We start from the raw sequence: 15,412 nt of genomic DNA, 5'->3' as shown, positions 1-15,412 counted from the left end.
TGTCACAAAAAGATGTTAATATTTCACTTTTATTCTTGGATTTTTGTCACAATAAAATACACTGAACATAATCTTCACAAAAGTTATTTACAAAAGTTTAAGCTATTGCCATTATACATTAAAATAACTTTTATTTAAGTATTAATTATTTAAAAAAATTATAATCCATTGTTATTTGTAATATCAATACATCTAAGTCACGTAAATACAACACATATTGCATTACAAATGCTATAGGTGTCACATTTGCTAAAGTATAAAACTGTTGGCATTGTAAATGACAAAGCTATTAATTTCGCTATTTTCTAAACCAACACATAAATAAAAGATGTCATTTACAATACCAATAGCTCAAACTTTCCTAATGCGAGACCTATTGCATTGCAAATGCTTGTTTATTTTCGTCATTGCACTGACATGGTTTTGGTCCTAAATTTATCTCACTTATTTCCCTGTTGTACTCTGCCACTAAATCTTTTAACTCTTCCCAAATGTTCCCTTATATATAAATTATTTTCAGCTCCCAATCCAGAACGAGCTAAATCCAAACTGGAAACTTCCTGGGAGTCGGATTTGGGTTGTGAATGGCCTATCGCTTTTTGGGACAAACTTGGGTCTAGATCTTTAAAAATCTCTCGCTCTGCTTCTCTCACTCAATCTTTGTTTTTTCCTTTATCATTGACTCTATCTTACACCTGACTCTCTTGCTCGTTTTTCTCCCACTACTGACTAACCGTTGGACTTATGGCTCTGCTAACGCTAACCTCTTCTTTCTTTGTCCTTCGACTTCCGTTTTTGGGGTGAAGGTTTGGTCTTATATTTCTCGCATATTTACCATCTCTGCTCCTTTTTCTATACATCTCCTATTTGCTGGAAGCCTCTTTGACTCATTAGATCTGCCCCCACATGAACATGGCTTATTTGACCTCATGCTTGCTTTGGATTTTCAACATATCTCCTTTAACTGGAAGTCACTCACAAAACTCTCTATACAGCATTGGTGGAATACCCTCTGTCATTTTCATAGACTTGATGTTGCATTTGCCTCCTCCTGCAAGCCTTTCATGGATAGGGGTCTTTTTTGGTTGTCTCTTACTGCTTATCTGGACAACATTGTTTTGCATAATACTTTTCAGGTCTCCTCGGAAAAGTTCAAACCACCTTGAAGGTTATTTGTCTCCGTTTTTCATTATTCCCCATGTTTATCTTTTTTATATGATTACTTATTGTACAATTTACTATTGCTCATTTGAAGTATCTATTTAACTTGTTTGCTCTCTGTTTTATCACCTGAATCTCAACCTCAATATTCTTCCTCCTTTCACCCTTTCCCGCTTTCTTTTCCTTCCCCTTTGTCCTTCTCTCCCTCCTTTTTTTTTTAGAAAACTCACAAACTGCTTTTATTCTTTCTTCAAGATGTTGGCCAATCTTGTTGGTATACTGTTAAATTTGATGTAGGTCTATAAAGTGCTGATGTCTTTATACATTATTCAATTTACCAATAAAGCTTTTCAAACAAAAAACAAATCAAGACACTTTTCGTGGTGATGCACAATGATAACTATTCACAGAAACCCGCATGCAGCACGTTATCATGTGTGTCCTATGCAGGTTTATCAGTAAAACTGTATGTCTGTGCAAAGTTGGTAGCCATTTCAATGGAAAAAGTGCTGTCTGTAAATGAAAATACGCCAGAACGCGATACTTTAGTTACTTTCATAAAACTCCCCTTCTCATGTCCATTAAAGGTGGGCGGGGCGCGAAGGTTTGTCCAAGAAGCTTGGGAACCACGGAACCACTGCTGTAGAGACTTACTTGTGGTTTAGAATTAGGGCAGATGCTAATTAAGTGTCAGAGCGCGGTCAGGGACTGCCTTGTTAAAGTCACAAACCTACCTCTAAGAATGGGCAAAAAATATATAGTCTATCCACCTGAGACAACAGCAATCGATGGTCGCATGGTCACAATCACAGTTTATGATCATGTATTATTTTTGATTAAATTAAAAGTGATGAAATTCAGCTGCTCACAGCAGATATATTCTATATCATTAGTAATAGAGGGCACGGTGGTTCGAATCTCATGTTTGAGTGCAACAGTACCATCTGAAAGCCTGTTCCAGGATAACTTGGACTCTTTCCTTCTGATCATAGACAGCATTATTTCTACTTCCCAACGAGAATTTTTTTTCCATGGATAACGTTTTTACAAGATGGTTTAATTTGCTAGTTTCATGGACAAGAACTTTTCAAACACATTTGATCATGAAATTAAACTTCCGTATTGCATTCACAATATTTATACGTGGAAGCCTTGTGTCGAAATCTATCAATTTCACACTCTTGAAGCTTTATTTCCCAGAGTGTCCAGGAGACCGCACTGCAATAAGGACACCAAATATGAAGGGCCTTTATTGTCACAAGTGGAGGTCAGGCGGTTCCCCCACACACCCAACCCTTCTACACTGCCCTGGGACCCTCCCCCATGACACACACTGAACAGCACAGTGCTTAAGTCCTTCTAAGGAGTGATAAGGCAGACCCCTTTGGACAACTTCGACCCAATTGTGCCAGAGAATATTTGAATATCTGGCGTTTTTAATTCATGCACCAACTAGGTTTGTTGAAAACTTCGAATTTGAAAAGTAGCCAGAAGGTGATAGATCTCACCTTTAAGGACCGGTGTCCAACGCCAGAGACCTGCCAGCTGAGACACAATGTTGTAGGTTTTCTATATACTGCCAGGACAATCATTCAGGCTCTTTCCAAAGACATACCAAAAGGATTAGATTTATCCACATGGGGCAACAGGTTTATCATTAGAACAGTAGTCAAGAGCCATGACTACATCCCATTGTTAGAATAGGGGGGGGGGGGGGGGGGGGGAGAGTAAATATATCCCTCGTGCCCTGCAACCTATGCCAACCATCTCACAGGCATGTTTACCACCCTGAACAGATGTAGGTTTAGTTTTTCACTAAACGACTTACAATGGGTCCAAGTTCAATGAAGCCGGGTTTGAATTGTAAACCTCTTGTAGAAGACCAAAGGTCTTGAATAAAGATCCAGAACAGGTAAGTAATCCAAATGAGGTTTATTGGATAAGGTTTCCGATCACAGGAGGAGCGCCTCATCAGCCAGGAGTCCAAGTAGCAACTGACCAAGCACAACGGACACCTGGCTTCTGAGAGCGACTCCACAATTAAAAGAATACAATTATACATTCTATGCACATGCACAGGCATGTGCACACGAGATAAGAACAATCATCAGCACGAGAACAATAATGACAAGATCTAACACACTACATCACCTTCCCCCTTATGCAAATGCAGAAAAGAGAATTAATAAAACAATTAAAAAGAAATAAACTCGTTATATCTTGCAGGAGGTCTTCTCATACGACCACTGCGACTGCAAGACGGGACTGTGGGGGAAACAACAGCAGGGGAAGCATGAACCGGTGTCGTAGAAGGTAAATCTACGTTAGCTTGAAATATTTTTGGCTGAAGCCAATGAGACCAATCACAACCCTCCTGAGCGGATAAATTTTTCCTCCTAGAAATGAGGGCAGCTTGATCTGAAGTCAACCTTGCTAACTGTCTCACGTTCCACCAACCTTTGTCCCCCAAAAAAACTGCATTTTTACTGACTTTAAGGATTTGTACAGGACTTGAGAACATAGACAAACCCTTTGCAACTTTATAGGGCTTCTTGATCATGACCCAATCCCCCACCAACATTTGAATGTCCTTTACACCTTTTGACTTGTCATAATTTTCCTTCATTACTGCCTGCTTCTGTTTGACTGAGGAGTCAACATTATCCCTAACAGGAGAAAATTGTAAACCCTCCACTTTCCTCAACCAAGCAGGAAACAAAGGAGAATGGAAATCCCTTCCCCGCAACAATTGAAAAGGGGACATTTGAGTAGTACAGTGGGGTGAGACATTATAATTCCAAATTTTCTTCTCTAAAAATTTGAAAACATCCACCCCAGATGCTATGGCTGTCTGGATTCCCTCTTTCAAAACTTTATTCCCACGCTCAACCAGACCATTAGATGAGGGCGAATAAAGTGCCACCTTCAATTGTTTCACGTCATGTGTTTTCAAAAATTTACACATCTTGTCAGAGACAAAATGGGTTCCATTGTCAGTTACTAAGGTTCGAGGGGCTCCTTCTAACAAGAACAATCTTCCCAGAAAAGCAATGGTATTATTTGAATCCGGCGCCTCAACAAACCTATAATACATCCATTTAGAAAAGTAATCAATTGCTAAGATAAGGTACCTCTTCCCTTCCGGAAGAACTTTATATGGGCCGGAGAAATCCAAAGCGACTTTCTCCCAGGCCGCCCCTGGCAATTGAGAAGGCTGTAAAGGGGACTGATGGGTCTTCCAATGTTTATCAGACAACAAACATTCCTCGCAACTGTCCACAGTAGCCCTTACCTGTGCGTCAATACCCGGCCACCAATAATGGGTTTTGATTCTCATACAAGTCTTGGTCACACCCAGGTGACCCTCGTGTGCTAACTTGATAATAGTGTTCCTTAAACCACTGGGCGGAACAAACAAATAAAACAAGGAAGTTAATATGTAAAATCTATAACATAGAGAAAACAATAAAACCTGAAAAACACAATTTGTAGAAGGAAAACGTTTTGGTTAAAAGGCACCAAATATAGTTACTGTTACAATTAGTAGTCAGGCGTGTAAATCGCCGGTACACACGCAGGGATAAAGCTTGAAGTGTTGCTGACTGACTTGAACAGTCCGTGGTTTAAACTGCCTGTCGCTTGCACTGCCTGCCACTTGAACAGCTTGTCGCTAGAACAGCCTGCCGCCGCTTGTACAGCTTATCGCTAGAAGCTGTGATGCACTGTTTGCCGCTTGAACTGCCTGCCGTTAGAACTGTCGGTGAGGCGAGTGAATCGCCGAGCGCGAACCTTCACCCTTTACCAAGATGGCCGCCTTGCGTAGCGTCCAACGTGCGGCGTGACGTCAGAGCGTAGCGTCGTAAGCGTGGAATCCCAGAATTCCACTCGTATGCAGAGTTCCAAAGGTTCCGAAGGTTCCAAGACGCGCTGCCGGAGTTCCAAGAGACCGGTAAGCGCGTAATTCAAAAAGAAAAGCGAGGCAAGCTTATTTTCAAGTCTTAAAATAAATCCGATGATGGTATTAAATCCCCAAACGTCTTTGGAGAAGTTTATCGTCTCCAGAACCACCGACGACACTTAAATCCGGGAAAAGTGTCGGTGAAAACAAATTTGAATCCGCTCCTCCTCTCACATGTAAACGTGTCGCAAATAATCCGATGATCCGCTTGAGATGACTAAATAAACAAGTATTGAATAAGGGTCATCAAAGGATCGTTCTCCAAAGTTCAAATTTGACGCGAATTCGTCAAAATCCTTTTGCGTGGGTCGGTGATGGAAACAAATCCCGATCGTCGCCAATATGTAGAAGACCAAAGGTCTTGAATAAAGATCCAGAACAGGTAAGTAATCCAAATGAGGTTTATTGGATAAGGTTTCCGATCACAGGAGGAGCGCCTCATCAACCAGGAGTCCAAGTAGCAACTGACCAAGCACAACGGACACCTGGCTTCTGAGAGCGACTCCACAATTAAAAGAATACAATTATACATTCTATGCACATGCACAGGCATGTGCACACGAGATAAGAACAATCATCAGCACGAGAACAATAATGACAAGATCTAACACACTACACCTCTATATTCAAATATTCATAATAAGTGGTTACCAGCTCAGATGCATTAAAAGAGAAAATATATTCATGGTGATTAATATGTGGATTCCTTATTTTCTTAAACAAATAATTAACTTCCATCTGTGGAGGTCTCCTCAAAGTGAGGGATCATGTTTAAGAATGTAGAGAATAATCAACAGGTGCAGATATAGGGGCAAAACGTCCAGCTAAATTAGGTCCAATATTTTCAGGTTGATCAATGCTCATTATTGGCATAACCTGTACTGCAGCTTTCACAGGAAAGAGGAGTGACCTTTACCCACAGGATTGCTGCTTCGTGTAAGCTGGCTAGGGCAGTATTAGACCCAGAGGTTTCAGGGTTGGTTTGTGGCTAGCCTTTTAGACAAATTAGCTTTGGCCTATGTGCCAAATAAGGGCCACTGTAATAATGTGTTCTCTACAAAGTAGCCTATATGGGAGAACCAAAATAATGCATTTTAAAAGTAGATGACCATCAATTACATGGTCCTTTTCTGACTACCCTTGGGTTGCTGTTGGCGGTTTGTTCTTTTTCATGATCTTAGCATACTCCTCTACCTCCAGACCCAGGCCCACCCAAATAAGTTTTTGAATACAATACTACAACAAATTGAGGGTCAAAGGCACCTGCAGCACATTGGAGCAGCGGTTGCTCCCAGGTGATCTGGTACTCTCCTTTGCGGCATAGGTGCACGAGCCTCAAGCGGCCTCAGTAGGGACACAAAACTGAAGCCAGAACAGATAATCGCCTTTAAAGATGCCAGAATCTCATACCGGCCCGGACAGCATCAGTCACGGAAAACCCTCCTGGGTATAGAGTACAGTAAAGGGGGGACAGGAGCACTCAGTTGGAGCTGCTGGAAGAACTCATTTGGAGATGCCTCTCATGCTTGCCTCCCCCACCCCTGCTTTCAAAAGAACCCATTGATTACTTGGAAAAAAGATGCAGAAACAATGTAGCAGATCAGAAATAAAAATCATCACTGTGTGCGTTATGTTAATTTGTGCAGCGCGCTAATCACCCGTGAGGATATCCAAGCTCTTGTGAAGTTGCGTAGGTGCTGGGCTCCGGAGCGTTAGTCAAAGAGCCAGGTCTTCAGCTTTTTGTGCAATTCAAGAAGCGAGGAGGAGGCTCTGATATTTTGAGGGAGGTCGTTCCAGATTTTGGATGCAAAGTAAGAAAATGAGCGACCTCCAGTTCTACTTCTGTGGATGTAGGGTGTGTGAGTGAGTGAGAGTGTGGCTGAGTGTAGGGGTCTGGCCGGCTGGTTAATTTGCATGCGGTTGTTCAGGTTTGCTAATCCATTGTTGTGCAGTACTTTGTATGTGTGCGTAAGAAGCTTGAATTGGCTGTGTTGTGTATGGGGAGCCAGAGGAGCTTTCAGAGGCGTGGTGCTACATTTGAGGTGGAGAGTGGAGTGGTGTGGCTCACTGGTTAGAGGCGGCAGACCCGGAAGCAGAGGACGGCCTGGGACCTGGGTTCAATTCCCGACGCGGAAGGGTCATGGACCAGGGTCTCGCCTCGGTGCCTACTCTAACCAGGGATCACACTCGGCAACTCTGGGCATTAGCTTGCCTCATCTCCACAACGGCCCCCCACATACGCCGGTGATGCCTGGTTTCACCTTGGAGATACCCAGTAGGGACCATCTCACAGGGAAAGCCAGGACGGGTTCCCCAGCGGTCTACAGCGCGGAGATACCCCTTGTGGGGTGATTCAGGCGCTTTACAAGACATCATTACATTACATTTACATTAGAGAGTATTGCCGTGGCATATGGTTTACCTTAATGTGAAGCAGGACAAGGAGGTGTGGACTTAGACAGCAAGATGCTCAGGCTGGATGTGAGAAAGAGCATAGACCATTTAAGGACTGTGCGCTTCCTATCATTACGGAATTGGAGTTGCCAACTTAGTTTCGACTAATCAGGTGTTGCCTGCTAATGAAACTCAACGGGTTCAGACAGGGCCTAGTTGTGAAAACCAAGAGAATCCCTGCAGGAGACCAACAAGATACACTAAACAGGAGTAGGCACTATCACTGCCGACCCCACACCCAACATAGGCTGTGGCTAGGAAAGATGCCTAGACATTGAACGGGTCTAAAACCCTCCTCCTCGCAGAGATCTACCGCACTACGCCGCTGATGAGTCAAGATCAACTCAATGGTAAAAAACAAACAAAGATGGTTCTGGTTAAAGAAGAGAGGCCGCTCTTTTGGTCCCTGTCAAACTGGGGATGTGCATGACAGCTCAAGACCACCTCCTCTTCTGAATAGAGACATCTTTGAAGTTCTGGAGTGGAGCTGAAGTAGATGAAGTATCTGATAATGTGCTGAGAACCCTCGCCTACGACTCCGATAAGGAAGTTATCCGAGCGTTCAAACACCAAGGTCAAGTCCATGATATTCCAGTAAGCGAGGCCGGGTGTCAATGTATTTTTGGTATTATCTTGTGTTGGTTGTGGTCGTGTCCATCTTTCCTTTGCTTTTACACACACCATCCCCTAATCTCGGTTCAAAACTACCCCCTGGTTTACAGAAATCTCTTCAAAGAAGGAATCTGAGAGGTGTAGGCGGATTTATAGAGGATTTAAGTTACGTTTCTGAGTTGATAACGTGTTGTGCCATTTACTTACCTGTCCAACATGCGGTTTTTCCTTCAATAAACAAATATTTGAAAATAAAAAAATATACTACATTACTTAAACACAAATTGCTGCCTTAGTATATAATTGCTGTATACGAGTTTGTGGCTTTTCGTCTAAAACCTTTTTAGGTCTCGCCTGTCGATGCGCATGGAGCAAGCGAGACTATGGGGGCTTATCCACTCTTTGTCCAACTTGCAAGGAATCGTGGCGATTCCTTGCAGTGCCCGTGACTTTTAAGCTCAATGCGCATGCGCATTGAGCTTAAAAGCGCGTGCACATGCCCCCAGCCGCCTGCCTTGCCTACTCTCCCGCCCCCTCACTTCTTGATTGCACGGCCGCTAGGCCGTGCCTCCCCTACTCTCCTCCTCCTACTCTCCTCCCCTCGCCGTCTGTTCCCGCACTCCTCCCACACCCCCGCTCCGCCCCCTCCCCTGCCTGCCATGTCGCGTCGCATTTCTCCTCCCCCCTCCCCCTAGCCGCCTGCCTTGCCTACTCTCCCGCCTCCTCACTTCTTGATTGCACGGCCGCTAGGCCGTGCCTCCCCTACTCTCCTCCTCCCACTCTCCTCCCCCCTCCCCTTATCTGGCCTTCCCTCCGTCTGTTCCCTCTCCCCGCTCCGCCCCCTCCCCTGCCCGCCGTCTGTTCGAGACAAGACGAGAATTGAATTCCCTCTCAATAGGTAGGATATTTTACATTATACACCACTACCTGTAAACAAATGTGACAGAAAGGTAAATAAAGTCACGTTCCAATTAGGAAAAACATTAGCTGTGTGCAGCCAAAAATCAGTGTTGGCAGGACTTAGGTGACATACTTAAATCTTAGGCTGAACATGTCATCAAGACTCTGTTTTCCCAGTTATGGGCTTTTTTTTACCAGTACTAACGTTCAGATGTATTAGTGCAACCGGCTTACTAGTATCAAATCCCAAGAGTGGAAAAAGTGTTCGGGTGACAAGGAGTCACAAAGGAGCTACTCTGCTATAAAACGCTGCGAGTCGTGTCACAAAGCTTGAACGGGGATATTTTTGGAGGGACATCTATTGAGATCAGCTTTTACATCGGCATGTTTATATTAGCATAAGCTCGGATACCTTCCAATTTAACTTCCCCTACAAAAAATGCTCCTCCTACCTGATGCGGTGTATGAGGGGGGTCAACGAAACAATGGATTACTTCCGGTACACGTTCTAAAACTTCCGCCCGAAGCGAAACAAAGGAGGAATCACCAAGGTAGACAAAAAGAACGGACTACAATCTTCTCGGTGTCCAGTTCGGAATTAGCTAATTTGGATATCTAACCAGTAGCCGTCCTTTTAGAATGTTGTTAGTTTTTCATCGTATTTTTACAGCAGGTCATGCTTGTTTATTGCTGGTAAAACTGTTGAATACGCACGTGCAAGTCTGACTGTCCGCCCTCCAACATTTATCGGGATTTCACTTGCGCGAGTAACTGTAAGTTCCTTATCTTCATAGTGTTAGTCGGCATGTGATTGAAGTACCGAATTATTGTGAGGATGGTCAACAATAGGAGATGTACGTAGGACTTTTCAAACCCACCCTCACTCACCCTCACCCTCACTCAACCTCAACCCCTCACCCTCACTCACCCTCAATCCCTCACCCTCACTCACCCTCACCCTCCCTCAACCCCTCACCCTCACTCACCCTCAACCCCTCACCCTCACCCACCCCCACCCTCAACCCCTCACTCACACTCACCCTCACTCACCCTCAACACCTCACAATGACTCACACTCACCCTCACACACCCTCACCCTCACACACCCTCTGCATAACAACACCTCTCACACCCTCACTCACCCTCACACAACGTCACACACCCGAAGCCTCACACCCCCTCACTCACACTCACCCTCACACCCCCTAACCCGCACACCGCCTAACGCTCACACCCCCTAACGCTCACACCCCCTAACCCTCACCCCCTCACTCTCACCCCACACCCTCACCCTCACCCCCTCACCCTCACCCCCTCACCCTCACCCTCACCCCTCACCCTCACCCCCTCACCCTCCACCCTCACTCACCCTCACACCCTCAACCCTTCACCCTCAACCCCTCACTCACCCTCGCTCACCCTCAACACCTCAGCCTCACCCTCACTCACCCTCACTCACCCTCACCCTCACTCACCCTCACTCACCCTCACTCACCCTCACTCACCCTCAACTCCTCACACTCACTCACCCTCACTCACCCTCACCCTCACTCACCCTCAACTCCTCACCCTCACTCACCCTCACCCACACTCACCCTCACCCACACTCACCCTCACCCACACCCACACTCACACTCACCCTCACCCACACTCACCCTCACCCACACTCACCCTCACCCACACTCACCCTCACCCACACTCACCCTCACCCACACTCACCCTCACCCACACTCACCCTCACCCACACTCACCCTCACCCACACTCACCCTCACCCACACTCACCCTCACCCACACCCACACTCACCCTCACCCACACTCACCCTCACCCACACTCACCCTCACCCACACTCAACCTCCCTCAACCCCTCACCCTCACTCACCCTCAACCCCTCACCCTCACCCTCAAACCTTCACCCTCAACCCCTCACTCACCCTCACTCTCACTCACCCTCACTCAGCCTCAACTACTCTCACTCACCCTCAACCCCTCACCCTAACTCACCCTCACCCTCTCTCAACACCTCACTCACCCTCAACACCTCACCCTCAACCTCAACCCCTCACCCTCACTCACCCTCACCCTCACTCGCCCTCACTCACCCTCACTCTCACCCTCAACTCCTCACCCTCACTCACCCTCACTCACCCTCAACCCCTCACCCTCACCCACCCTCACCCTCAACCCCTCACCCTCACACAGTGCAATAGGTCTCAGACCATTTCAGTTAGAGCTTTAAGAAACGTTTATGGCTTTTTTTATTTGTAATTCTTTAGCATTGGCTACAGGAAACAAAAATGCTAAACATTTACAAAAAAAACCCATAAACAATTCTAAAAGCACTAACTCTAATGGTGCGAGACCTATTGCATTTCCAATGCTTGTTTGACTGAAGTGCTTGGTATGTATTTAAATAAAATCTGCAATTTTATAAGTATCAGTAATACGATAAACAGATTGAATTAAATAAAATACATTATGGGCAACTACAGTATGTAAATAAAAATCAATAGATTAGTAAATAATTAGAAGTGAAGCAAAGAATATAAATGGACCATTATTGAGGGAGTTCAGCGCTCTCACAAACACCCCTTACTCTACTAGGCGAAGCCCCGGACAATTTATATTAGGGGGATAAGGCCCTGGGAGGGTGAGTGCCCTCTACAAGTGGGCATACCTGTCACTGCACCCAGACACACCGGGAAAAGCATGGACAAAACGAATTCAATATAAAGAGCTTCTCAACAGCCCAGAAGAACACCCCAATTAAATGTATAGCATGAAATTGCAACTGCAGGACACCTAGCCAGAGAGGCATTTCTCCCACAGCGGCGACAAACGCACAATAGATGCAAGAGTGGTGACCCTCGCTGACGACGGACAACCCACAGCCCGCTCTCCTCACCTGCACTCTGCAGCATGTGGGGCTGGCTCTCCTCCAGCCCGGCAAAGATGCCGGCCAGGGCCGTCTTGCCCACGCCGCTCTCCCCCAGGAGCATGACCTTCAGCAGCGCTCCGCCGGGTAAGCTGTCCGTCGAAAGCACGGAGTCAGAGGACCCCGAGAGAGGACTGCCCACGTGGGGCCAGTCGAGCTCGTCCACTGCCTGCGCTCGCCGCAGCTGGTGCTTGTAGGGTAGGGGCATGCTGCCCCGGCGCCGGTGGTCTACGGGCAGGCTGCCCCGGTGGAGTGGCGGCAGCACCTCGGGCCGTTCCCGCTTGTTCAGGGTCATGGCACGAGAGAAGAGGATACTGGCGGGGAAAAAAAGACAAGGGAAGAAAACGTTATTTACAGAGTTGGGAAATCCCATTTCGGATTTTTTTTCAGAAACACAGGCCGAGAATTCCACTCTTTTACTGTATCCCTAGTGTATGCAATGTAAAGCTCATTATAATCCACAAAAGATGGACCTGCCGTTTGAGGCCAAAGGTGACTAACAACAAGTGTCAATTTGAACGAAAAAGTACAGAGATGTAATTAAGTGACGAAGATTCCAGAAGGGAGGAACCAAAACCAATAACTGGTAACTGATAAGGAAACTAGGAAAAAGAAAACCTCACTTTTAGGATTAAGTGGTGCACTACTATATTTTGAGATAAAATATTATCGCGTCTAGCAGGAGATATGGTTAGACTGAAGATGGGGGATCACCCATACTTATGTAGTTCCCTTATATTTTGTGATTTTAGGTTTTAACTCTCCAAAAGAGTGACCGGTAGGGTTTTCATTATTACTTTTTTTGCCCCATGGTTTAATTGGATACCACAGTTAAGAAGTCCTTATACCCTAAAGGCCTCAGACCGTATTAGGCTGGTAAAGAGTCGAAGCATATTGGTAATTCAAGGATTTTTGTTAGTCAGGGGACTCATTGGATTTCACCATATGACCACATTTTAGGTTTTTAACAATACAAGAGGTACTCACAAAATAAAGGAAACCTTAGAGCAGGGGTCTTCAAACCGGTCCTGCAGGGCCGGATCCATGCCAGATTTTTTTAATTACTACATGTATCTCAATGAGGATATCCAAAAAAGCTGGCATGGATCCGGCCCTCCAGGACCGGTTTGGAGACCCCTGCCTTAGAGTATACCACTAGGTAGGTATGTTCTTATTTTCACCTGAAACCACACCCAAGTAAATTTCCTGAAAACAAATTTATTAGAACTCTAAGGGAAATTATTTTACCCTCAGTTGAGTCGGTCGGAGTGGCATTGTTCATACCCCAGTGTGAGAAGTCGTCAAATGATGAAACATGTCTTGATACATTAAAGGCAGGAGGACTTTTTGATGACCTTCCCCCTGCAAAGAAGTCTGAACTGATAAGCAACATTGGTGACTTTATTATCTTCAAGTAGTCTTCTTGTGCTGTATTTATATGGGAGGATGTACTTGAGGATTCACCTCTAATACGCTCATAGGCAGATAGATAGGGAAAAATGTATGAAAAAGGTGCATAAATGTGAAAATAAAGAAGAAAGAATAGAAATAAATATGAGACACAAGAAGCAAAAAGAAAAGTACATAGATTACAAAAGAGAAAAAAACTGAGGCGACAAAGAAGAGAGAAAACTGAAGAGAACAAAGACTTGACCTGAGTCAATGACACACATTTAAAAAAAATAATAAATCAGGCAATTATCATGCAAATGAGGCTGGGAAAATAGACAGAAAATGTATCCACCATCCTGTAAATCTAATAACATTTTATGATATTTGGTAGTACAACTAACTCACATGGCAACTGGCATATGAGCACAAGGATCCACTGATTATATGATTTGTAAATACAAAATGTGACTGAATGCTATTGAAGCGCTTTGAGAATCCAAAGCACAGTTAAAAATGCAGCTCAAACACAAAGAAATAAAGAAAAGAGGCAATGATATATTGGTCAACTATGGTCAAAAAGCCTATGCTAAATAGCACAAGATATGTAGCTATCCCCACTGTTGTATGCAATAGAATGAAAAGTGGAAATATGTTTCAACTGAGTCTACAACCTTCTTCAGGCTCAACTGGCGCCATTTATTGACAGAACAAACAAGTTAATGATGCTGCTATTCTTTTTATAATATATGGGAGCCTGCAATCATTGTAAAAAAGTAGGTCTCTAAATTCCTTATAACAGGCGTCAAACGCAGTAGAGAAATTACATAGCTTTTAAACTGAATTAAGTTATTACAGTGGAGTGCTGACATCATAATGCCTCTTTCCTGAGCACTCAGCGAAGGTTAAAGGCAGGTCACAGAACAGAATTACAGGTGTGGTTTAAACTGCCTCTTCCTACTTTTGGCATTTTTTTACGTGATCAGACGAAAGGAGAGATTTATGGCAGAAGTTATATTTTTTCCATGATATAGGTAATTATAGGAAATACCTGTAGGATCTTTGTGGCATAGATACACCCAATTTTTGCTTGGTCTCTGTGTTTTGACTGCAAACTGTCTGCAGAGCTGCCATCGCAGTCTGCATGAAAGGGCGCATGCACCCTTCACTTCAGATAGGTTTCCCTTTTATCTCAGTCACTGCACTTAAACCTATAAGTCATCCCCAACAGCAGAGCTGCCCGTACAAACCTGGGATTCCATTTTCTGGACTTTAAGTGACAGACAGACATCAATTATAAGGTATGTAGTGGACACTGGCAAGTCGAGTGGTCTAATGACATAATGGCTTCCCAAAACCTGGTCATGTCTGGAGGTATGCAACTACACTAATTCCAATGTTAGTTGCATGATACCATGTCCTGGGACCCCTTAGAGTACCCCCCACCCCCAAACCTACCCGTGTAGCCTTACAGGGTCTGACTGTCAGCCCACTCTGCTGTCGGCCCTGCACAGTGCTCTGCCCCCTGCTGATTAGCTTCACTCGGGCAAGGGAAGTTGAACAATGGATGCTCTGCAAAGGAGAGGTGTGAGCACCTCTCCTTTGGAATTAGGTAGGGTGGGGCGCTTTATAGCACCACCAGACTGCATTGAAGGGCACATTTCCGTAACCCAGTTTTGTCCAGTTCAGAGCCCTTGGCTCCCGCTCTGGTGCACAACTACACAAAGGACAGGGGTGTGACAACCCCCTGCCCAGCTCCTCCTTAGGGAATAGCCCCAGAGCTCCTCCATATGGCCACTTGATTCCGTCATGTTGAATCTTGGCCCCAGGGAGCACCTGATTGGCTAGGACATCTGAGTAGCATCCCTGGCCCACTCATAAGTGGGTCACTAGAGAAGATGTCCTTCCCCTTTTTAGGGTTACTTAAGGGCTTCCCTGAGGGTGGGTCCTTAGATTCGTCCCAACATCTTCTGGAAGTTGGGTTCCCTGGCTACTCACTGTGGG

The 15,412-nt window shown here is 45.0% G+C and overlaps 1 protein-coding gene across 2 annotated transcripts in view; it reads right to left on the bottom strand.

Moving 5' to 3' along the window:
- REM2 (RRAD and GEM like GTPase 2) overlaps positions 1-15,412 on the bottom strand; it is a 191,468-nt gene that overhangs the window by 161,751 nt on the left and 14,305 nt on the right. For both annotated transcript variants that reach the window (XM_086923657.1, XM_086923658.1), the window contains exon 2: positions 11,990-12,333. In XM_086923657.1, the coding sequence (XP_086779783.1) occupies positions 11,990-12,333 (344 nt within the window). The remainder of the gene's footprint in view (positions 1-11,989; positions 12,334-15,412) is intronic.

Source organism: Lissotriton vulgaris, chromosome 5 (assembly GCF_964263255.1).
Source record: "Lissotriton vulgaris chromosome 5, aLisVul1.2, whole genome shotgun sequence".
NCBI lineage: Eukaryota > Metazoa > Chordata > Amphibia > Caudata > Salamandridae > Lissotriton > Lissotriton vulgaris.
This window is presented reverse-complemented; position numbering and strand designations above follow the sequence as displayed.